Below are 26,305 nucleotides of genomic sequence, written 5' to 3' on the forward strand. Positions count from 1 at the left end.
TCTTTGTGCTTAAAACAGTAGTGAGCATGTGTGACCACTGCTCCATATATTGTCTACAGAAGTGGTGGTCGCACACGGACACTACCTCTCTACTCACACAGGAGAATATAGGACCTCCTTTTTTATGATTAGGAGTTAGTTTCAGAAGCTGGACTACCAGTAATAACATATCTACAGTATCATTTATCCTCTAGATAGGTGTCAAAAATTCTCTGGTGCCGATGCAGGGAGGGGGCGGTCAAGTGACCTCAAGTATATGTTTTGCCTACTCCCGACCACATTTTGACTATACTCTTGACTGTGATTCTTGACTCATGATTTCTATACTTCCATCCACATTTTAACTAGACTATGTCCGGCCTCGCTCAACCAAATTGAGCAAGGATGCACACAACTAGTATGCTAATTATATACTTGTGGTCATGCACCCATCGCTCCCTGTATCGGCACTAGAGAATCCTCACAGTGAACAGTGCGCGCAGTGAGAAGATTTCCAAGTCTGCAGTCACAGTTCGATCTTTCAAATACATAGAACATCTTGGATATTAGCACTTGAACATCCTAGTATCTTTCAGGATATAGGTCTTACTAAAAAAGAAAAGAGCCAACTAGACCAATAGCCTCTCACATCATCAAGCAACCAAATACTAAATGACGAGCATATTGTCATCATGGTTTCTTTACCATGGACAGAAAAAAAAAGAACCGAGCAATGATATATCTATATAAAAAAGTTATTAGATTTTACTGACTAATCAAAAACAAGGTATCACTTTAAAATAAACTGTTACACATCTCATATACTATTGATGGAGATTAATATTTATTTTGAATTTCAAATTTGCCAGTCTCAATAAATTTTTCAAAAAATTAAATTTGTGGTGAACTGAAATTACCGCAAAGCCTCCAGTTGCCCTAAAAACACAAACACTACAGTCTGAGGGTCTTTAGAAACGCAGCTTACCCCTTTCAAGCTTTTTTACACAAACATAGCTTTAGTGATATCAAAGTGATCTCAATATACAGTATACAGTATATGGCTATGGGTAAACAGAAGCCAACCATTCTTCACTTCTCCACTGGCCTCACACAGTGTAGCTTATTCAGTGTTTTATGGCTTTCTTTCCCTACCTCTGTTTCTAAGCTGTGAGATCTGATAGCCTCTGAATTTATAAATTTCTTACAAAAATGACTGCTGCCTTCCCTGCCTCGGCTTTTATACATTTTCTGATAGTCCCACCTGATTGGCTGTGCTATATCATGTGATGTGATAGCTGCAAGGCATTATTAGGAAGCATGCCTAGTCTGGCCCGGGGTTATGTTAGCCTTCTCTGACTGATACAGTTTTCTCCCATGGTAAAATGTCATCAGCCATGTTAGCTGATACATGCCACTTGAATTGCACATTGTTCCAATTTGCCAAGTTCAGCAAGTTGCTGAAAATTCAGCACCAAACTGATTTGCATCGAATGGATTCTCTTATCTGTCGTTATTGAGATATTACTAGGAAAAATTTACTATCCCGTTCAATGAAAAAGGCATTTGAATTCAATGCAAAACTCGAGCCAGACTCAGGCATCTCCCTTGGTAAACACCTCTTAGATCTTGAGTCATTGAGAACCAGTGGACATGAACATAAGAAGGCAGAGATGAACCTTCTGTAGTTTACTGAACCGAGCAATAAATATGAGTGCTATGTAATACCTAAACACAAAGCTGTAGTGAAGTCTTTCCACTTCTACCAGGTATCCTCCATATCTGTATGAAACTGAATTGGCGATGAAAACAATGCACTGAGCAAAACCGAAGCACAATCCATAGACATTGGCTTTTTTGATGGCTGATTGGTAGGGCTCCTCCAGCTGCTCTTCATACATTTCAATAAATCTTTTTTCTTTGGCAATTCCAGCAATTGTTCTAATGTTTCCAAGAGCCTCGCTAGAAATCTAGAGAAAAATATTTTAAGAAATTCACATTGCATTTGCATTATCTGGATACCTTGTGCGTTCAAGTGTTAAAGAGACACTTCCATTGAAGTCGAATATGCCTAGTAAAGGACCTTAGGGGGTGGTACTTGACACAGGATGTCTCTCATTGGTGTTCTTTGAATTGCTGTACCATGCTCCGCCCCCTCGGGTCCTAGAATAGGCATAACAGTGGATCAAGGGTACCAAAAAGGTTCCTTCTAATGTAACAAGTGAAAGTTTAAGTTAGTAATGTAGTTCGGTGCTAAGTATCATGTAATTGTGAATGGTAAATTCTACAGTTTATGTAGAATGAACACACACACTTGTTTACAAATACAAATCGGATCGGAAAATGTATCAAAGTAATTTCTCCATCGGAGTTCTTTATCAAACATGTGATAGGTGGGTAAAAGAAGAACTCTTCAAGATGCTGTTAATATTGGCTTCCTTTCATAACACAGCTATGATGGATCACACTCTGATAAAATTCCGATTCTCTTGGATGAGGAGAAGATGGACAAAAAGTTTCTTCATCTTCTCCATTCTGTCAGTTCGTGAAAAGTGGACTGCACTCAGATATCATATTCAACTGATTTGTGGATTTGCATTGCTGAGAGCAATCTGATAATCGGAACCAACTCTGGCATACTGTGATACCAACTTGGGCATACTGTGATTTTTTTCTCAGACTGAGCAAAACTCGAACTTGTGTACAGCCCCACAGAATTACTTTGTTCCAAGTATGTGTAAGAAGAAGCAGGGATACCCCTGAAGAGCCCTTGCATGATGTGACATTAGTGAGGAAAGACTGTTATCTGCTGGCCAGGGAAAACCAGGTGGAATCTGTAATTTGTACCAGAAGAATTGCAGTAGGAGTAAGTTCTTGTACTGAACCTGGTCAGGTGACTCGCATGACAGAGTTCCTGGATATAAAAGCCCTGCGCATCAAACCATAGGGGGATTTGGCACCAAGAAGAAGAGCAGATGCGGACCAGAGATGGTGCCAAGGCCAGCATGACAGGCTTCAGCGGAAAGACTTTGCCACTGAGGTGCAGGTCATCATCACTAGAGTCCAGACTGCGCCAGTCAAGATCCAAAGTCCCAATCTGCGCCAGTTAAGACCCAGAGTCCAAACTGAGTCAATCAAGACCAGGACCTGTGACCTACGGGGGACAAGTTCCAGGGACCAGATGACACTCGTCAAAAGTTGGGACCCAGTCCTCCCTGCCCCCAGGCACAGGAGAAGTCTGTCGACGTTCAAGCACCAAAGATCCACGATGAGATGGCAATCAGATGAGCATGCCCGTGGTTGCAAGAGGACAGCGCAAGTGAGCAGGGCGTCACTTCCAGCTATCACATATGGTCCCGGGGCTGGCCTGGGCTAGGACATCAGGTGGGGAGAGGGCTGGTTGGTGAGTGGGAGGCTCAAAGTGGTTTAATAGACTTTGTCAGAAGGACTTGCAACCTAGTGGGAAAACCCTGTGACCCCCACTAGGGCCAAAACTGCAGAAAGAATTTACATGGTAATTCCCTTGAATGGGCGGAATCTCCTTGTAAACAGAACATTAGTGTCACATAGTGAAGAGCTTTCATTGTTATTTCAGTTGTATTGTTATGTGGTTCATTGCTGATTAGCATTGTTTAATAGCACCAATTGTTTTATAATTACTGTAAGTTACACAGTTCACTGACTGTTCTTGTCCTCTGTGGGTATACATTTGAATACATTTGATCTGATGCTTTATCAGATCACACTCGGACCGAAAATGCATTCATGTCATGTGCACAAGCCCTTAAAAATACAATTTAGTTTGATTAAACAGATTTACCCTTCCGGCGGCTTCCATCGCTTGTTTATCTTGGTTAGCGAATCCAGTAAGCATTCTAGCTTGCAGGGCTCCCGATAATGCCAGGAATGGCAGGAAACACATGATCACCAGACTCAATTTCCAGCTGAAGTAGAACGCAATGATGATAGCTACACCAATGTTGGTGAGAGAGTTGACAATCATGCCGATCTGTGATCCAGTAGCCTTTAATTAATAGGACATGATTATTATTGTGATTTATATTATGCCGTTAATCGCTTACATTTCTTAGCTTACATTAGGAAATCATTAGTATGACATGTTCCATTAGTGTATCTGCTCTTATTGTATATACATAACATTTATTCTGTTCTATTCTGTTTCAGGATTAATCGATTTAGTGCTTGTATAAAATATTCTTATGGGTAGAAATCTCATAGCACTTCCTGATATATTTAGAAATATTTTTCCAGCTGACTCTTGTCTGCTCAAGGGGTTGTCCTCACTGATAGGATTGGTCATCAATTTCAGGTCAGTTGGTCTGTGGGTCTGACACTTTGTACCCAAACCGATCAACTGCTACTGGGTCCGAAGGCAGTCGGATGTAAGAAGTACACAGAGCTGAACTATACAGATTCATACAGTGTGTAGTGGCCATTACCGAAAACTGTAGATTAGCTACTATTCGCTGCAATACAGCTGACCTGCAGTTCTCTGCATTGGCCACCACACTGTGGAGCTGTATTATTCCACTCCATTCACTTTTTAGATACGTCCCCCTACCTTCCGTATCAACCTGGGTGTCTAAGAATTAGAGTTGAGCAAATAAAAAATTGTTATGATTTTCACAAAAAAATCTAATAATTTAGAATCTTAATTTTTCGGGATTCATTTCACTGGAAGGGGTCAATACAAAAAAAAACCTTTCCTCGTCTTTTCTTGCGTCATCTCCAACACTGGCCTGGGTCTTCTGTTATTCCGTCTCTCCATTTTGACACAGAGGCCAATCTGAGGTCGGTGATTGGTCTCACGTGACCTCAATGCCGGAATGGCGCAATGGAAAAACAGAAGACCGGGAAGCTTCATCAGCATCAGAGGCTTTGTAAAGACCGGTGAATATTTTTTTAACCCTTTTCCTCTTCTTTTAGATATGAGGGGAGTTTCCATATGGAAACTATTTTATTTGGGTCAAATCTTATCTGCTGGATGAATTAAAACAGACGTACCTGAATTGAATTTTGGGAGATTCACTTAGGTCATCATCAATATTATTAGTTCAGAAAACCCCCTTTAAAGGTGTCATCGAGTTAATATTTCCAATTTGCCCAAGTGGGTCAACACCTGCTTTTAAATCAAAGCCACAAATATTTACTACACTGATGGCCATACATTAATGGGGTTGACTTATGTCCTAATAGGGCATATGGACATCCTAAAAAGTGGCCCCTGCACAAGACCCCCTTCTATATGAGTAGCTTACATTTTGGCAGGCTAGAGCTGGCCTTGTGTTACATGGATTAATTGTATGGCCATCATAGATTTTAGATTTCTGAAAGGGTTTGTCTCTGTTCCTTTAATTATTCCAATATAATACAAAATTTCTGATTATGGCAAAAAGTACAGCACTTTTGATGAAAAAACATGTTTAGTTCCAATGGTGCGTTAAGGCTGTAGACAACATATTTCTGCATACATCAGCCATCTATCTCTCCAGTGCCCAGTCCGATTTTCAGGAAATGTGACACTTTTTGTCACTTACGAGAAATCCATTCTGTTTGATTGAAAGAGATTCCCTTTATTTCCCATAAAAAAATAAGCTATTAATTCACTTCTTTATGTAAATTCTAAACCCTAAAGGCCAATTATTCTGACAAATGTCAAACAGATTGTTTTCAGTGATTGTAGGATCTGGAAAAGCTGCGTCTACAGAAGGATAGGTGGCATTTATCACTGGTGAATTGACAGCCGCAAGGAAAAAAAAGGCTTAGTGTAAACTTATACGGGCTGAAACCAAACCGCTATCACGGAACAAATCTGTCTACATTATAAATGATTATCAGGGAAACAATAATACGTTGTCTCTGATTTTATCCAAGTACTGAAAAATCGTGACATTTTCTTTTTCCATTAAGGTGGCAAAATTGGCAAAACTGATCAAATTGGCTGGAAAATATAAATGTTTGCCAATCAGATCTTCAATGGGATTTCAAGTTAAACATATTAGATGAAATTTAAGCTTTCAGACCAATATCTATCACCTTACCTCACAAGACAAACTGTATATATTAATAAATAGCTTTCTCAAACCTGATGAAACTGGTGTGCTTACTTTGAAAAGAAACATGTCAGAAAAGCTGTATAGTCCTGATGTTTGAATGATAATTTTATGAATCCAGCTATGAAAATACACAGCTCGAGTCCAAGTATATTCAGTCCCTGCCCACCCATCCTGACTGTCGGCCTCAGCTTGGGCTGATCAGTGTCAGAGATCAGCAGGAGCATAGGAGAAATTGTCAATCAAGATAAGAAGGTGGGTTTTTGTCTTTGAAAAGGATTATACAACCATTCTAAAGGTACTGTCACACTTAGCGATGCACCAGCGATCCCGACCAGTGATATGACGCGGTCAGGATCGCTGGTACATCGCTAAGTGGTCGCTAGTGAGCTGCCACACAGGCAGATCTCACCAGTGACATAGCAGCGGTCGGCGGTCGCTACTTACCTGTCAGACGAGGCGATCCTTACGTCCTCCCGCCCGCGTCCACGAGTCGCTCGTCGGCGCCACAGGAAGCCCAGCAGGAAGCTGACGACGAGAAACGGTCCTGAACGTTCTCACGCGATCAGCGATAACCAGCGGGGGAGCCGGTCGGAGGTAAGTATCACACACAGCGATATCGCTAGCAATATCGCTATAACGTCACAAAATCAGTGACATTACAGCGATATTGCTAGCGATATCGCTTAGTGTGACAGGGCCTTAACACGGATTACAACAGTAACTACATTAGCCTCATCAGGTCAAAGAGATCTCTATAGTAATGTATGCAGTTTGTATGGTAAAATCTGGTGACTGATCCACTTTAAACTGCCACCAAAGACCTTTAATTAACCTTGCATACACATCTGTATCACGTTAGAACCTAATACAGCCGGTAAAGAAATCTGTGGAGCCACAGCGTTCCTCCCTTTGCTTGTAGTTCAATCGAGAGGGCATTAGAATTATTTCTACTCCTGTAAGACAGTGCCACACGGAGACTCCAACACTAACACAGGGATTGCCTAGAAAAAATCCCAAACTCTATGCACATGGCTCTGCCTGCCAAGTTGGAACCTATTTGCACAGGTCAGAATAGAACATGGAACAGGGGCATAAATATAGAGTTTGTGTTGATTGTTATCTCACCAAGACCTTGGAGCCTAAAGAAGCCCAGAATGGAGAAGACCATTATAATGCACCCATGGTCATTCAATGCCCTGGAAATATCCAGGAAAAATCCATTGCTGAAATCTTGGACTGATTCTGGATTTCAGTTTCCAAAACCCAAATCAATGTCATTCCAATGTTATTTTTTTTTACCAAGAAGGATTAAAAAAATGTGTTATCCATTACATACCCCTTGTACTTGTGATGCATCTGTTGCCAGTCTTGTGGTTAAGGCTCCTGGACTGTTTTTAGGGTCATCAAACCAGCCAACCTCCTGCCCCATCATGGCTTGGAAGCCAATCTTACGGAGTCTTCTGGTGAGTAATTCTCCTGACTTAGCAAATGTGTATCCCTAAAGAGAGATGAGAAACAATCGCACAATGGTCCGACCCTGGTATTCATCCCAAAATGTAAATAATACATACCTGTAAGAACTGTGTCAGAAAAGATATGACTCCAATGAGAACAAAAAGCACACAGATACCATTGATTTCATTCCTCTGCTGTTCCTCATCTGGTAGAGAGAATGTCTGTCAGAAAAGAAACACGTATCACTACACTGGATAGAAAGATATATGGATAGATAGATAGATAGATAGATAATGAATAGATAGATAGATATTGGATAGATAAGTAGATATATAGATATGAGCTAGATAGATACTGTAGATAGATAATGGATGGATAGATAGATAGATAGATAGATAATGGATAGATGGATAGATAGATAATGGATAGATAGATAGATAGATAGATAGATAGATAGATAGATAGATAGATGGATAGATAGATAGATAATGGATAGATAGATAGATAGATACGGTAGATAGATATTGGATAGATAGGTAGATATATAGAAATGCGATAGATAGATAATGGATGGATAGATAGATAATGGATAGCTAGCTAGCTAGATAGATGGATAGATATATATGAGATAGATAGATAGATAGATAGATAGATATTGGATAGATAGGTAGATATATAGATATGAGATAGATAGATAATGGATAGATGGATAGATAATGGATAGATAGATAGATAGATAGATAGATAGATAGATAGATAGATAGATAGATACGGTAGATAGATATTGGATAGATAGGTAGATATATAGATATGCGATAGATAGATAGATAGATAATGGATAGATGGATAGATAGATAATGGATAGCTAGCTAGCTAGATAGATGGATAGATATATATGAGATAGATAGCTAGATAGATAGATATGAGCTAGATAGAGAGATATGAGATAGATAGATAGATAGATATGAGATAGATAGATAATAGAAAGATATTAGATAGATAGATAGATATGAGATAGATAGATAGATAGATATGGGATAGATAGATAGATAATAGAAAGATATGAGATAGATAGATAGATAGATAGATAGATAGACTGTAAATAGATTTGCAATTTCACAGAAGAACAGATATAAATGTGATAGATAGAAATATTGATATGAGAGAGATAAATAGAAAGAGAGATAGATAGTCCTCCTTGTGTTGGCCGCATCAAAGAGTGTATGAGCAAGTAAAATCCTTTACGTAAAAAAAGAAAATGACAGTTTGAATCATAAGAAAGTTAAAAAGTTCTTACTCCAAGAATCTGACTGAAGAGCAAGGCATACAGAGGGTTGACAGCGCCATTCACAGCAGCTCCAATGGAACCAAGTAACATATATGGCCACTCAGGAGCGTTGTATTTTAAGATTCGGGCAACTGGAGCTGGCTCAACATCATCATCATCGTCATCATTCACAATGTCCTTGGGTAAAGCATAGAACATTTATTTATATAATGGTATATTTTTATTTGCTGTGCTATACTTTTTTATATAAAAAAATTATTACAAAGAATCAGACAATGTAGAAATGTAAAGTTTGACTACAAAAAGACATGGCTGACAGCCAGCCCCAATGCAGAGCCAATGCCAGTCAGGGCCGGAGGTGCGGTTTCAGTCACAGAGGCAGCGTCAGCACCTGTTCAGTCACCGCTCTACTGTTCAGAGTGGAGGCTGTAACCGCACCCCCGGCCCTGACTAAGAGCCGGCCCTAGTGCCGATGCCCCACCCATGACTCAAGCGGGAACGCTGCGGGTGGAATTAAGTTCATTTCTCCCGCAGCATTAGTTCAGGCGTTGGCCAGTATTATAACACTATTAACCTGCAGTGACTGAACCTGCCCAGCACCCATTCTAAGACCCAATGATGCCGGAAGGAAATTAACTTTATTCCCTCAGGCAGCATTTGGGCTTCAGTCATATGGGTGGCAACAGCGGGGTTTCAGTCACTGATCTGTGTATGGAAAGTGGCATTGGTTACCATGCCCCCGACACTGACTGACAGCAGCTCAGCATTAGAGCCGGCTGTCAGTCAGAACAGGGGCGGAGCTGCAGTTACTGGTCTCTATACACAGAGCAGTGACTGAACCCATGTCGGCGCCACCTCTATGATTAGAACCGGAACGCTGCTGAGGAAATGAAATTAATTTCCTCCCTGCAGCGTGGGTGTAACAGCTGAGCTGCACTATATAGGCTTCCTGAGTGTACAAGTCTGTGTAGTGACAAGTTGTTGCATAAAGACCCGTGAGCCATGACAATTTGATTTAGAAACAGGATGATTTTAACATTTCATTAGTTACCTTCTTAGTTTTGCCTGTGTCATCATACGGAGATAAGGGTTGTAAAACCTCGGCTGTGTCCTGTACTGTCAAAAATGGAGTGTCAGGGACTATGTTTGATAGCTGCGATCTTGAGCGATTACGAATAGAAGCACTGTAACATCAAAGGATATATATGTTAGAATTCGACTCTGCTGGTACCAGTGTAAGGGGGTCAAGTGGAAGAAGAATCAGAAGGGGGTTACCTCCCCTGCTCCATGTCTGGAACCACTTAGCTGGGCAGTAGGGTTGCCGGGGGGAAGACTTACTGACTGCACCATGTGACAGTCAGGAGCAGTGGGGGAAGAGAAGGGGCGGTGGATCGGAAGCTGTGCAGGCTGATGGCGTGAAAGCAGAGCATGCCAGAGTGAGAGCAGTGCGCATCACGGAGAAAGCAGGCTGCAGCACCGCGCTCCAGGAGAGAGTGGACTCCTGGTCAGAGTACTGAGACAGAAGGACGTGATATAGAGAGCGCTGTCTTTGAGCTTGTGGACGCGGAAGCCCCGTTGACGAGAGGAGAGTTCCTCCCTGACAGTGCAGAGACGGTGACACATGCGCGCAGCCCCGGTGCCCGCAGTGACAGGCCAGAGACCCTGAGTGTGGCCGAGAGACTTTTTAGTGTGCGCAGCATCGTTCCTGTGAAAGACTGTTAACTAGACAATACAGAGACTCAGAGCAGGGGAGACCCAGTTCCACAGCAACCCACTGCCTTCCACTTTAACCCCAAGTTCCCGTGTCCCAGGAGAGGAGAGAGACTGTAGAGACTTCAAGTGCCGCTGTTGACGGTGCCAACGTTGGAAAAGACGACCCTTCAATCAAGACATCAGTGGACTGATAAGTTACAAGAATACCTGTTTAACTATTTTTGCTCTGCTTTACTGTTTGACTACCCTGCCTAGCTTTAGTGTTACGCTAATTCATTCTTGCTCTGCCAGTTTAGCGCCCATTACTTCTCCCTGCGAGGAGACACTATCCCCTGTAAATAAACCCTTTAACTTTTGGTCTGTCTCTGATCCGTGGTGACATCCTCAGCACCTGCACGTTGTTACACCAGCACAGGCATACTTGCAGTTGAGTGACAACTAGAGTGTCAGATACATCTGTGAAGGAGAAAAAATTTCCTGGGCCTCATCAGAATTGGAAATTTCAGCTTAGCGAGGAGATGCATTCAGTGCAGGTGGCACTGATAAGATGTGCAGAGAACCAGACGGGTGACTATGAGGAGCGAAGGGGTCGGAGATGTAAGGGGAAGGTGAGTATTAGTATTTTTTTATATTTGAAGATTTGAAGCCCAGCACCGCCTCCTGCTATTTGACTGACACCCTCTATGCTGCGTGACTGCAGGCAAAGGAGGCATCAGTCAAGCACGAGGAGGCAGTGGTATGGGCAGGAAATAGAGCTGGGGTGACAGAGGCCTCAGACCTACAATAGCTCTTCAGCCTTATTTGCGATGCAAACACTGACTTCTCAGTAAGGGAGGAACAGACTGGCCATGTAACAGTATTGCTGGACTTGTCTTTGAAAGAGCTACATGCACATCTAAATAGTTTTGAGGGTCAAATTCTGCTGACAGATTCCCTCTCAAAAGGGAATAGAAGTTGGGGTTCAGAAAATTCTTCCTTGGTATAAAAAAATTGCAATCTGTGGTCTATAGTTTAGCAAGATACAGAGGTCAGATGGAACTGAGATACAGATTATTTCATTTTTCTACACTGTAAATATGGAGATCCTTAAGTCTGTATGGAAGCTGTGAACAGAAAACGGTACGATATGTTTAACATAGACTGTTGAAGATGATTCTTTTTTTTACTTTGGATCTATTGCACCAATAAAGTATTCTTCTATTATATATGTTTAATTTTTTTTCCAACTTTTGATTGTGATTTTAAAATAGGTTTGTAAGGCCGGTTTCACATTTGCGCTTTATGGCGCTGCGACGGCCTGCGCATGGCTGCCGCTAAGCCCCACCCCCTGCCAGCTCCCTGCCCACCCCATCCGGTCATCGCCTCCTACTAGCGCACATGGACACTTGCGATCTGCGCACCCTATCTTTAGCAAAGGGTGCGCAGATCGTGCGCTGGCCGTGCGCTAGCAGGATTTTGCCGTGCGCTGTGCACTTTTGAAGGTGCGCCGTGCGCGCCGAAATGCAACATGCTGCGTTCGGCGCACACGGGCGCACCTTCAAAAGTGCGCAGCGCACAGCAAAATCTTGCTAGCGCACGGCCAGCGCACGATCTGCGCACCCTATGCTAAAGATAGGGTGCGCAGATCGCAAGCGTCCATGTGCGCTAGTAGGAGGCGATGACCGGATGGGGCGGGCAGGGAGCCGGCAGGGGGCGGGGCTTAGCGGCAGCCGTGCGCAGGCCGTCGCAACGCCATGAAGCGCAAATGTGAAACCGGCCTCAGTCTTTTAAACAGAAAGTTTAGATTTGAAAGGAATAATAAAAGGTATGTGCAAGGAGTGCGTATGTTCTCTCTGTGCATGTGTGCATTTCATAAAGGTTCTCCGGTTTCCTTCCACACTCCTAAAACCTACTGATAGGGAATTTAGATTGTGAGCCCCAATAGGGCCAGTGATGTCTATAAAGACCTGTGGAATTAATGGCGCTATATAAACAAGCCGTAATAAATAAATGAATCTTTATGACACGTTATGTGCGTCTTGTATAATTACACCTATTTTGTATGACCTTTCCCTATATTCGTTGTTGGAACAATTCTTTCTTTTTCTTCGAAGTTCTAGTGCAGGTATTAAGTGACAGGCTTCAAGTGTACATTAAGTCACAGAAGAAAAATGACATATTAATAAAGTAGAGGTAACGCATTTAGCGCCCCATACATTACCGTAATTACTACTCTGTTCATACAATTACATTTATCCACCATTACTTGTTATTCAAGACGTCTGTGAACTTTACAAGCCGCTCATCGGCTGAGCCTACCGTAAGCTGGACTGATAGCTGCCTCGTTTGAAGGATTGAACTTTCTCCAATTTGGGTTCCTCAAATTCTTTTTCTTGATCTTATAAAAAGAAAGAATAAAAAGAAATAAAGTTTGGAAATTTAGATTCATCGAAAATCATTTAACAAAAAAATTTAGGTATTTGCTGCAAAACATTCTTCAACTCAGCTCTGCTGCTAAAGCAAAACTTAAAGGACTGTGCATGAACTTAATTAGAGAGATAGAGGGGCGTAATGATTGCAGTCGCAGAGTGTGCAACCACGACAGGGAACTGAGGTGGAGGACCCGCCGATGCCAGCGCCTATATTAGCTGAATGTGCGTCCAAAGAACCATATTCAGCTAAAATGCCCTGCTAAGTCCTTGCACGGTAATACATGCCGCCGGCAAATTGGAGCGCTAATCACCGGTTGGGCATGGCAGTGAGTCTGATGTCATGCGCAGCCTGCCGCTTGCTCTCTGAAGTCAGCTGTGCTGGCTACAGAAGAGAACATTGCACTTTTTGGGAACGGAAGAAGCTGAGTAGAATTGTTTATTTTATTTTGATGACTTAAGAACAGAGGCAAAAAAATGAACATATAATGTATATACCAGGATGGGGCCTACGATGGGGGATATATATACACCAGGTTGGGGCACATATATACCAGGATGAGGGACATATATACCAGGATAAGGGACACATATGCCAGGATGGGCCCAGGATCTTGGACATATATATCAGGATGGGGAACATGTATACCAGGATGGCCTCCGAATGGTGGACATACAGTATATACCAAGATGGGGAATATATATAACAGGAAGAGGCCCAGGATGGGGTACATTATTACACTGGGAGAGAGGGGGAAACACATTTATCCTTAAAGGATTTTAAACGCAACAAAGACCCATACATCTGACCAACATGAAGGGGGAGGCTCAGGTCCATAATTTGTCCTTCAGGCTCTAGTTAAGCCACTGGAGACATAGGTAGACAGATATATATGGGATAGATAGATGATAGACAGATGGATAAATACGGGATAGATATGGGATGGATAGATATTAGATAGAGATATAATTTACTAATTTAAGATTACCATTAAAAGGCAATGTCCACTATTTATTTCAACCAGCAATGTCTAAAAATAATACATATACACCTAGCAACCCCCTGCTGCTCCGCTCACACTGGTCCCCGTTTCTCCTGCTGCTCTTGTTTCTTCTTCTTCATGTGATAGTTGGAGCAAGCAATTAGCTGCAGCAGAGACATGTCTATATGACCAAACTAGGTTCCTATCTCTGGTCGTAAGGGGCAAATAATCTCACTGCAGTTAGAGGAAGCAGAGGAACTGCTGGGAGACATGAGCCACAGTCCGAGGGGAGTGACGAGCGATTTTTTGGTAAGTGTATATTATTGCTAGACATTTCTAGGTTGCTTTTTTAAAACCGAAAAAGTGGAATTTAAAATCAGCAAAGTGTCTTTGTGGTAGATAGATTAATAGATAATTTACAGATTTTAGATAAACTGCAATTTTTTTTTTATTTATCTGTGCGATCTATAGATGTGTATTAGACAAATAGATTTACTGTATTTGTCACCTATCTAGATCTATCATTTAGCTAATCTCTCTGATAATCATTTATCAAATATATCCACCACATATATATTTTTCTATATTTTTATCTTTCATTTTTTTTCTATGTATCATCTAGTTGATTTAAAACTTATCTTAAAATTAAGAAATCCACAAGATGCCATAATAACAATAACTATCGTGTACAATTGTAATCCAAAATTTCTCATCTGATGCAGAACAAAGAGTTCCCTACACCAGTTGCCAATGATTGGGACCCTTCAACAGTGCGATGAATTACTTTATTATTAGCACATATGGAAGACTTTCTTCAGTGTCTCCTGATTTGTACTTTGGAGGGTATCAGGGGGTACACGGGGAGCTGTGGCACAATATGCTAATTTCAAGGAGACACCCATGCTGATTGGGTTTCCTTAGAAAAAAACATTGCAATTACACTCAGAATAAAGTATCACGTACTTCCTTTCTCCATTTCGGTAAGCGCTTTATCGCCTTGACTCTGTAGCGTCACTAGAGTAAAATACACTCCTTTTCTCTCCAGCAGCTCATCGTGGGTTCCTCTCTCCACTGCCCGGCCATGCTCAAATCCAATGATGACGTCTGCATTTTTGATTGTGGACAACCGATGTGCAATAGAAATGGATGTGCGCCCAAAACGAACCTAATCACAAAACATTTTGCATCCTAATCACATCATACATACAGATGTGTTCACTAGTGATGAGCGAACGTGCTCCGATAAGGTGCTATCTCAGCATGCTCAGGTGTTAACCGAGCGTCTTTGGCGTGCTCGAAAAATATGCTCGAGTCCCTCGGCTGCATGTCTCGTGGCTGTTTGACAGCCGCAACACAGGCAGGGATTACCTAACAAACAGACAGTCGCCACATGAGTTGGGTCTGTCAAACAGCCACGAGACATGCAGCCGCAGGAACTATAACATGTTTTTCGTGCACACCGACGAAACTAAGTTAGCACCTGAGCATGGATAACACCTTATCCCAGCACGTTCGTTCATCACTAGTGTCCACCCATACCTTTCAACAATTTCATTACAGTTTTTTATGACACAAATTCATGTCACAGTCACTGGATGGCCACAAAGAGCATAAACATCTTCCTACAGAGTACCACAAAATATATATTTCATTTTTTCAAAAGGGAACCTGTCAGTAGTTTTGACCGCTATAAGATGCGCCATTGTCTTTCAGGGTTTATATACAGCATTCTATAATGCTGCAGATAAGCTCCCGATCCGACCTGAAAGATAAGAAAAATAACTTTTATTATACTCACCAGGGGGGGTGGTTCGGTACGATGGGTGTTGCAAATCCTGGTCAGGCACTTCCCACCTTCTTGTGATGCCACCCTCCTGCTTCATCGCTCTCCGGCATCACGCTCGTGTGCAGGCATACTTCTCTGCCCTGTTGAGGGCAGAGCAAAGTACTGCAGTACGCAGGCGCCGGGAAAGGTCAGAGAGACCCAGCGCCAGCGCACTGCAGGAATCTGCTCTGCCTTCAACAGGACAGATAAGTATGCCTGCGCAGGAACGTGATATTTGGGAGCCATGAAGCAAGCAGGAGGGTGGCGGCGCAAGAAGATGGGAGGTGCCGGACCCAGACCTGCAACCCCCATCAGACTAGACCGCCCCCCCGTGTGAGTATAATAAAACTTATTTTTCTTACCTTTCAGGTCGGATCGGGGGCTTATCTACAGCAATATAGAATGATGTAGATAAGCCCTGAAAGGTGATGGCTGCATCTTATATCAGTCAAAAGTGCTAACAGGTTCGCTTTAAATTGGTCATCTGGTGACATGTCGTCATATAAAGAGCCAAAAGGGGAGGTAAAGAAGGACACATACGTTTCCTCACTTTACATATAATTACCCAACAAATAAGAGCTAACTGTACTCTAATATATAGCACAAAGGAGAACAATATGGGATCATGCAATGATTTAAACTAATATTTAATGCAACTTTGTAAAATCTACAGAGCTCCCTAATCTTTCTTCTTATATTATATTCTATTTTGCATTTGTGTTATATTGGAATTAAACATAATCTTTCTTATACGGAGAATATTTTATCGTCATTGTAATTCCTGAGTCATAAAATCTATTAATAATAATATTGTATAATGTATATTTTATTTACAACTACAAAGGAGCACTGGTGTACATTCTGTAGAATAGAGGTGCCCTTCAGTAAAGTTCAAACTGGGTCACACAGGTTTTGATACCTAAGAAACAGTGGCATGTGACAGCTAACCCCAGGAATATCTTTTTATGACTCGTAGACCAATTCCTATCCTTGTTTGTATAATGACAGGACTTAGAGGTTATCTATCCCAAATGGTGAAAGGGATGGGAACAGGGTTGGGTTCCCTGTCTCTATGGTCTAGGTGGCAACCGCATGTTATTAAACTGCTTTAATTACTTAAACATCATGAAAATAGGCAAGTTTACAACTAGCTGCTTGCCTTTTCTATCGGCTGTCGTTTTCCTACAATGAAAACTCTTATTTGACATAATGTTCAGCTGGTTTCCAAGAAACTCGGCCTCCACAGCCTGGGTGTGTGCATGTTGTATTTATATTCCAGGAGAGGAGTTAACTCTTAATATACCAGACTGCTCTCTATCCCATTGATTTCTATATAGCAGTTAGCTGCTCACCTTCCTCCCCCTCCATCTCAGCTCCTGACTCAGCATCTCTTATCAGTCCTGCAGAGTGCATTCTCCCCAGCATCAATAGCTTCCAAACCAGTTTTCATAAGCACAGGTCTGAATCTTGTGCTTGGTTAAAAGCTCTTTTATCTTGATATGTAAATTTAGTGATAACAGTGTAAACTTAGAATAATGATATACCATTAATGTGTTACTGCAGGACAAAAACTTCTGTCCAGGACTGTCATTCAGGAAGGAGCTCCTGCTCCCCAAGCATCCTGGAAATAAGGAGCTACACCTTTAAAACATTTGTCCATTATATTTTTAATTTACTTTCACTAAAGCTGGAGGTATTAAAGTGACAGTGTGACATTGAAAGGGTTCACACGTACCATACACCATATACCGTATCATCGCTTCATCATTCGGCAGGGGACATTATGTGGCATTGTGGCTACTAATCTACTGCAGTCTTTACATTCTATCTAAACTGCAATAATCTATCTTCCTGCATGGATGGAATGTGAAGGCTGCAACCAATCAGTAGCCACCGATTGCCTGCAGTGATCACATCCCCATCAGAAAACGAAAGGAGAGTGATGGATCAGTGGGGGTCCAGTAGGTGCGTATCTGCTCTTCGCTGTTTTAATAACCATTTTTGCTATAAAAAAAATAGAACTATCCCTTTAAGGATTTATTGCTGGGGAGTATTAGTCAAGCTTTACCTTATCTAAGGCCTCTTGGACAATGGCTTCACTCTCATTATCCAGAGCAGACGTGGCCATGTCAAGAAGGAGGATCCTGGGATTCCTGACAAGGGCCCTGGCAATGGCAATTCTCTGCTTCTGCCCTCCGCTCATCTGTCCTCCGCCTTCTCCAACCATGGTGTCAAATTGCTAAAATTATGAATAGAAGTGTTATAATCTTATGGAATCTATCCATCCATCCATCCATCTATCTACAGATGTTTCCATCTTTATTATATCCTGAGTTGAGTTATAGTTATCTATCTGTCTTCCTGTCTTGATTCTCCATACATACATTAATATAGGAATCTACACCATGATTATAAGAACACAGAATGTCTGAATGTTTTCATGGTCAGCAGCCGACATTTACATTAAGACAACAAAACATGAAATGCGAGTTCTCAATAGAATGACATAAATGTCCATAGAACAAAGGTGTTTCTATTAACAATTAGTAATCACAGGTTTCAGTGATCTGGAATAATTCTCTAATTATAGGGGTCTGATTGTGCTCAGTAAAGCTCATTGGTTCTGGCCTTGTATAAATAGCCGTGCAAATATCAGACGGATATATCAGGTAGATGATAAGTTCTCCTTTGTGAAGAATTATATCTACACAGGCTGAGCAGTCTTGGGGTCAGCAAGTATGAAGCTTCTCCTCTTCTCCCTCCTGCTTGGAGCAGTGGCAGCGGGAGTACTCCCAGACAGTAAGTACCCACTGATTGTGCATTCATTTTCTTTCCAGACTTTATTCCATTGGCAATGTGGAATTTTGTAGGTATTGATATATTTCAACTTTTAGTCGATGCAGATCAAAAATCCTACAGGTGCTGAAGGTTTTGACTGTTCCCCTAAACTGACTGATTTGTCTCTGTGTATCTGTACAGGGATATACCTGTCAATCTAGGTGATCACTCTCATGGCCCTGGACACGTGTCAGCACTTTCAGATGGCATAGATTCAATCTGATGTCCTAATTCTTTCTAAACAGTCCTAAAATTTGCCAAATATATCACAGTGACTCATGCTGGATAATATATTTAGCACATCTTTAGATACTTTTGCATAACTACACATTCTTCTGGTCGGCTTAGGCTAAAGAAATAAGTACATATCTGTTTTTTCATTTTTTTATATTCCTTGCTAAAACATTCCAGTACAATACATCTTTTCCAACTACTATATGTTGGGATATTAATTTCCTATTCTTACTGGAAATGTATGCATTAATTGACAACTGGGCATTACCATTTCACAGAAAGGGTATGACCTATTGTTTCAGAATTTTTCTTTTAGAATACAGGAAACTATCATAAAACGTGAGAATGATAGATACAGTTAATTAAAATGGGTACATTGTTTTTTGGGGGGTTTTTTTGTAGCCATTTTTGCAAAACTTTTAACCAGATCATGCTTCTGGATGTCACATTTGCAATAGCTTCTAAGAAGATATGGAAACACAGAGCAAGCATATAAAGTGGCAATCTATCAAAAGTTACTGAGCGACTGCTACAAAGTGACAATCAATATGGCAATAGATAAGGCTGTCCCATTTGCAAAAAATGGCAGATTCAGCCCAACAGAGAAATGATAATATGTCTACAAGGAAAGAAAATATAACTTGTAAACATAAGTTAATGCTCCAACTTCTTATTCACTGCAATTGCCCTATTCTTAGTCCTATCTAATAGCAGCACTGATAAATCAGTCACATAGAACTGCTGTTCATTGCCTCCTATAGTGGAGCAGCAGTGCATTTTATGTGCTGCCTGTCTCCACTGCCTTGTACTTGTGAAAGCTTTCTCCCTGACAGCTTTTACAAGCAGAAGGCGAGCAAGTGCACTGTAAAACTGCATCTCATAGATGGAGGATAGAGCAGAGATTCTGCACACGGAACTCACAGATAGTATAATTCGTAAGAGTTAGAGGAGCTGTATAACTCATCTACTATATCATTACTCTGCTATATAATGCAGAAAGTATATATTTATCTGCTTGAGAGGATAGCTAAAAAAGGAGTGCAAAGCTTTGTGTGGAGAGGAGGTGTCTGAGAGCTGCAGGGAAAGATTTGATAATGATGATATTAAACTCTAGTTTAACTCAGGGAATGACCCTTCATCTATACATGACAGCATGTACTGTACCGGTGGCCAGACTGGAGATCATATGGCTAAACTGCTAATAATGAAAGGTTGACATTTATAATTGTAACTTAGCTCATGTGACTTTTGCTAATTTTACGCCATCTTCTTCTTGTTTTCTTTTTAAGTTTTGTGTACCAAAATAGAGACACATTTTATTGATCAGAGCCACCACCACTAGCAAATACAAGGAGGGTTACAGGATTGTACCCATCACTTTGTTGAAACTTCTCTGGTCCAATAGGGCTGCATAAAAGTTCAGACAATATCATGTTGTCTTGGGGCACCATGTTTTTGCCTTGGCAGAAGTGGTCAGTGGTAAATTGTTCGTTTCAAGCAGAAGTTTACTCCAGAACAGTTTGATATATTTGTTAGGAGTAGAATATTTCAAGTTGTTCTGGCCTTTGATCTATAAACCAACCAGAGGAGGAAGTACTGAGTAGAAAACGATCGCAGTGGTAAATGGGAAAAATCCTATGGTTTCAGCTTTTGGAATCTGTGACTGGCTGTTATGAGACCACTGCGATAACCATATGTTGGGCCCACTGTGGTTATTAGTTTTATTTTTATGGCTACCATAATATTATTAAAACTGTTATACAGCGGTCCCATCTAAAAATATTGACTATGACTTATGATGTTAAGATCAATCATTAATAGAGATGGTCAAAAAGATTTGCAAGACCCTGGTCCAGGGCAGTAGTCCAGTGCCAACGTACCAGAGCCAAGAGGAGCAGGTTTGCAGGACTTTGGTCCAGACACCATAGAAGAATAACGCATTCCTCGGGCAAGGGTCCTGGGAATATTTTTGATAAACTCTTAATATCATTATTATTAGCTTTCTATTATCTAAAAAAATCTAATGATAATTACTATAAAAGTAAGAAAATTACTACCAAACATAGTGTTTTCTAGTGGACTCAATTTTTATCTGTCTTGATTTAAATTTTTCTTCATCAACCCAAAATGTTTCCCAAATAGAGTGTGAAATGTAGAAAAGGATGCTTAAAGTTTATATGGTAATTTCAATGCATCTTTATTTATGCAGGGGCCCAAACTGAAAGAGAAAGATATAACAAGGGTCTTGAATTTTTGAAAAGAAACGACACCTCTCTTTATGACAAAGTCAAACAAAAACATCCAAACTGGACAGACCCATGCTCCACCGCGCCTTGTTCTACGGATACAGATTGCAAGGCAGACCATATTTGCTGTGAACTCCACTGTGGGTTCAGATGTACACTTGATTTCCAAGGTAAGAATCAGCAATGATGATAATTATCACCTGATGTTGATATGTTGTATTAATATATTGATAATAATAGAAAGTTTAGGCAGATATTCATACAACTATTGATGATACCTTGTGATAGAGCACCGCAGTCAAGCAGTATCTAAGATGTAACTTCACGATAGTAGATAATGATTGCCTGCCTCCAAATTTGAATCACTCAAATGTGCAAAAAAAGAAAAAGAAATTTATCTGAATGTTAAGTACTTGCACTTTCTGTTTTCAGCTTTGGCTCCGAAGAAATTAGGAAAACTACCTGCCCCGATACAGGAGAAAGGAAACCAAACCAAACTATGGAAGCCAAATGAAAATCTTACACAACTAAATACAGGACATGGTATATACCAGGGTAGTAGATGGGAAAAGGCTAGAAACAAAAGAGATCTTCATGAAAGGAAGCAAAGACATGAAGATAGCTCTGAGGAAGAGCAAGCTCTACCGATAAGTGAAAAAAAGAAAGAAGATAAAAATGACAGTAAAAGGGATAAAAGGAAAGTTAGTGAGAATCAATCTGTACAAGAAGAAGGGAATGAGAAACTTAAGGATTATGACCATAAAAAATATCAATGTGGAGAAGAAACATGTAGAAAGGGGTGTGGAAAGAAGAGAAGACATTCAGAAGAATGGCAAAAAGAAGGAAACAAAGAGAGCATGTCACGGAAAAAGAAAAAAATGCATTCAGTGGAAAAGGAAGAACAGGAAATTAATAAAGTGGGAAAGACTAGTAGGGACAAGATAAAAAATAATGATGAAAACATAGGAAAGGTAAAACGTGAAGCACCTAACAATGACCTTCAAAGAGATTGGAGAGAAAAGGGTCAAAAGACCGGAGAAAGAAAAAGACAGGGAAAACATGAAAAACAGGGGCAGGAGAGAGCAGCGGAAATTAGACAGTCAAATCATGGAGAACGGGGGCAGGAGAGAGGAGCAGAAAACAGACAGGCAAAACATGGAGCACAAGGGCAGGAGAGAGGAACAAAAAACAGACAAGCAAAACATGGAGAGCAGGGGCACCATATAGCAGAGGGAAAGAGATGTGCAAAACATGGAAAACAGGGGCAGGAGAGAGCAGCGGAAATTAGACAGTCAAATCATGGAGAACGGGGGCAGGAGAGAGGAGCAGAAAACAGACAGGCAAAAAATGGAGTACAGGGGCAGGAGAGAGGAACAAAAAACAGACAAGCAAAACATGGAGAGCAGGGGCACCATATAGCAGAGGGAAAGAGATGTGCAAAACATGGAAAACAGGGGCAGGAGAGAGCAGCAGAAATTAGACACGGAGATCAACGACATGAGAGAGCAGAGGAAAGCAGACAGAGAGGAAATGACAACAAACAAATGAAAAAAAGAGGGAAAGAAAGGCAAGATAAACAGGTAAAAATTGCTAGAAATAATACCAGAATAATTAGTGAAGTAAATGCAGTGTTTGAAAATGAGAGAAAAGAAAGTTCCAGTCATGAGGATAAAGGGAATAATTCATCAACAAAAATTAATGAAGTAGAGAAATTGAGAAAGGAGAAGAACTGTTCACGGACTCATGAAAATAATAATAAGCATGCACGAAAGAATAGAAATGGAGAAAAAAATATTGACCAGCCAGATAAAAGTATAGGTCAGAAATCAAGAGAAAAGGTAAAGCAACATTCCCATTACAACAGAACTCTTAAGTCAGGAAAAGGAGAAGGGCAAAAGATGGAAGAAAGGGATGGAGAGAAGTCAGGGGAAAGAAAAGGGCAGAAGCAAGGGGAAAAGAAAGGTCATAATTTACATAAGAGAAGTTTGAAGCTAGGAGAAAGGGAAGGACATGAGTCAGGAGAAAGGGAAGGACATGAGTCAGGAGAAAGGGAAGGGCAAACGCAAGGAGAAAGGAATGGGCATGATTTACTTAAGACAAGCTGGAAAAAAGAACGGAAAGGACACAAAACAGCAGAAAAAGAGGGGCAGAAACAAGGAGAAAGAGAAGGGCAGAAACAAGAAGAAAGGGAACAATATTTCCATAAGGGAAGTCTGAAGCAAGAAGAAGAGTGGGTAGGTAAAGCACATAAGCATAAACACAACAAAAATGGAGGATGCAACAGTGAAAAGGCAAAACATGCAATAGATGAAGAACATAGGAAAGTAGTGATTGCACAGAAAAAGAGAGAAAAACGAGACTCCAGTTCAGAAGAAATTCATACTGTAAAAGAAAAGAGGCATGCTTCAAAAGAGAAGTTTAATATACAAAAAGTGGGAAAAAATGAGAGCCACAGAGGAAAAAATGAAGGAAAAGGAGAACACAAGAATAAAAAATATAAAGCCACCAAGAATAAATCTGATAGTTCAGAAGAAGATGAATCCCATGAGGGAAATGAAAGCCATAGTCAAGAAAGCCATGAAGACGAGTCTAAAGAATCATTGCATGTCCAAATCACCGAGCAACTATCATCTCCACCAAATAACCTGTTACATGTACCAGATGAGCAAACCCCAGACTTGGATAGTGAACCGTCATCAATTCCATCAGATGAACCATCCCATGAAGAGTCCCCAAATGCAGCTGGTGAGTATACATTCTCAGAAACTGAACAGCTGTCAACTGAAGCCATTAAACAGCCCCAAGAATCAGATATCAAGCAGATGGATGGTGGTGAGCCTCAAGATCAGGACAATGTTGAGCCACAAGTTCTTGACAGTGACCAGCTCCAAGTTCAAGAAATTAATGAAGCTCAAGTGATCAATGATGAGCTCCAAGATCCAGAAACTGAACAGCTGCCAACTGAAAACATTAAACAGCCCCAAGAATCAGATATCAAGCAGATGGATGGTCGTGAGCCTCAAGATCTGGACAGTGTTAAGCCACAAGTTCTTGACAGTGACCAGCTCCAAGTTCAAGAAATTAATGAAGCTCAAGTTGTGATCAATGATGAGCTCCAAGATCCAGAAACTGATCATTTCCAGTCAGCACCACACAGTGAACTCTCACCTACACCATATGGTAATGGGTCCTCAGTTCCAGAAAGTGAGCAAATACATAATTAGCAAAGTCATTATGCCTATTTCTACGCCATATTTAACCATCAATTCCACCAACTCAATAACCTGTCTTGTCCTAGGATGTACGATATATTATACTTAAATGTAAATGCCATAAACTGTATGACGTGCAAGAAAAAATGTATTGCTGACTAATACTAAGACTTGTTTAAAATGATGTTACAGCTTTTCAATAAGAATAAAATAGAAGCTCAAAAATAAAGTATCCATCTCTGACTTCATTATTTGAGCATCATTTATTACTGGCAATCAGGGATTAGAATTAGGTTATAATTAGTAGAGTTTACATTTCTTCTTATGAGGCACAGACTGGAAGCAGATCCAGAAAAGATTGTGCCATGGTGCAGGAGAGTATCAGCCTTGAAACTAGTGCAGAACCTTCTGGTTAATGCCGTTGTCCAAGACAGTATAATTTGACAAGGAGTATGAAATGCTGAATCCTAAAAGTGTATAATGTAATCAATGTTAGCATTCTGCTGTTCCTACAATCCCAATGTTGTTCATCACGTGAACTTATGCGATGTGTATAACTGTGATCACATATTAAAAATTTTGCACAACAAAAGGATAGGTTTATTAAGGATATGCTGCACACCAGGGTAGTAAATGTTAAAAGCTAGACACAAATTAGATTTTCATGAAAGGAATGATGATAGCGCTAAGAAAGTACAAAACTTGTAGAAAGTGAGGAAGAATACAGTGGGGAAAAAAGTATTTAGTCAGCCATCAATTTGTGCAAGTTCTCCCACATAAAAAGATGAGACAAAATGAGAAAACAAATCCAGAAAATCATCTTGCCTGATTTGGCAAGATTTGTTTAGCAAATTATGGTGGAAAATAAGTATTTGGTCATTAACAAAAGTTCATCTCAATATTTTGTTATGTATCCTTTGTTGGCAATGACAGAGATCAAACGTTTTCTGTAAGTCTTCACAAGGTTGGCACACACTGTTGGTGGTATGTTGGCCCATTCCTCCATACAGATCTCCTCTAGAGCAGTGATGTTTTGAGCCTGTCGCTGGGGAATACAGACTTTCAAATCCCTTCAAAGATTTTCTATGGGGCTGAGATCTGGAGACTGGCTAGGCAACTCCAGGACCTTCATAAGCTTCTTATGAAGCCACTCCTTTGTTGCCCTGGTGGTGAGCTTGGGATCATTATCTTGCTGAAAAACCCATCCACGTTTCATCTTCAATGCCCTTGCTGATGGAAGGAGGTTTGCACTCAAAATCTCACAATACATAGCCCGATTCATTCTTTCATGTACATGGATCAGTCATTCTGGTCTCTTTGCAGAGATACAGCCCCAAAGCATGATGTTGCCACCTCCATGCTTCACAGTAGGTATGATGTTCTTTGGATGCATTTTGAACCCACAGATCGAGGGAGATTATCAGTGGTCTTGTATGTCCTCCATTTTCTTATTATTGCTCCCACAGTTGATTTCATCACACCAAGCTACTTACCTATTGCAGATTCAGTCTTCCCAGCCTGGTGCAGAGCTACAATTTTGTTTCTGGTGTCCTTCGACAGCTCTTTGGTCTTCATCATAGTGGAGTTTGAAGTGTGACTGTTTGAGATTGTGGACAGGTGTCTTTTATACTGATAACAAGTTCAAACAGGTGCCATTACTACAGGTAATGAGTGGAGGACAGAGGAGCCTCGTAAAGAAGACGTTACAGTTCTGTTAGAGCCAGGAGCCTTGCATGTTTATAAGTGACCAATTACTTATTTTCCACCATAATTTGCAAAATAAATCTTGCCAAATCAGACAAGGTGATTTTCTGGATTTGTTTTCTGAGTTTGTCTCTCATAGTTGTGGTCCACCTATGATGTGAATTATAAGCCTCTCTCATCTTTTTAAGTGGGAGAACTTGCAGAACTAGTGGCTCACTAAATACTTTTTTCCAAACTGTATGAAGATAATAGCAAAAGGGGTAAAGAAGAAATGAAAAAGGAACTAACTAGAAAGGATAAGACTAGAAAGGAGGAATCTAGTAAGTATGAAAATCAGAGTACTATT

The 26,305-nt window shown here is 40.7% G+C and overlaps 2 protein-coding genes across 2 annotated transcripts in view; one reads left to right on the plus strand and one right to left on the minus strand.

Annotated features, from left to right (window-relative positions):
- Nucleotides 1–26,305, minus strand: part of LOC141049381 (bile salt export pump-like) — a 120,302-nt gene that overhangs the window by 11,289 nt on the left and 82,708 nt on the right. Inside the window, exons 16-24 of the mRNA XM_073545800.1 lie at nucleotides 17,794–17,964; nucleotides 14,864–15,065; nucleotides 12,808–12,886; nucleotides 9,848–9,980; nucleotides 8,806–8,973; nucleotides 7,625–7,729; nucleotides 7,390–7,551; nucleotides 3,797–4,000; nucleotides 1,705–1,946 (exon numbers count right to left, since the gene is read on the minus strand). Coding sequence (XP_073401901.1) covers nucleotides 1,705–1,946; nucleotides 3,797–4,000; nucleotides 7,390–7,551; nucleotides 7,625–7,729; nucleotides 8,806–8,973; nucleotides 9,848–9,980; nucleotides 12,808–12,886; nucleotides 14,864–15,065; nucleotides 17,794–17,964 — 1,466 coding nt within the window. The remainder of the gene's footprint in view (nucleotides 1–1,704; nucleotides 1,947–3,796; nucleotides 4,001–7,389; nucleotides 7,552–7,624; nucleotides 7,730–8,805; nucleotides 8,974–9,847; nucleotides 9,981–12,807; nucleotides 12,887–14,863; nucleotides 15,066–17,793; nucleotides 17,965–26,305) is intronic.
- LOC141049382 (uncharacterized) lies at nucleotides 18,370–24,487 on the plus strand. The gene is made up of 3 exons (XM_073545801.1): nucleotides 18,370–18,524; nucleotides 21,007–21,213; nucleotides 21,476–24,487. Exons 1-3 carry the CDS (start codon nucleotides 18,464–18,466, stop codon nucleotides 24,265–24,267), a joined length of 3,060 nt encoding a protein of 1,019 aa, XP_073401902.1. The 5' UTR covers nucleotides 18,370–18,463; the 3' UTR covers nucleotides 24,268–24,487.

This window comes from Dendrobates tinctorius, unplaced genomic scaffold (assembly GCF_039654945.1).
Source record: "Dendrobates tinctorius isolate UK_male_01 unplaced genomic scaffold, ASM3965494v1 ptg000143l, whole genome shotgun sequence".
In the NCBI taxonomy this organism is placed as follows: Eukaryota; Metazoa; Chordata; class Amphibia; order Anura; family Dendrobatidae; genus Dendrobates; species Dendrobates tinctorius.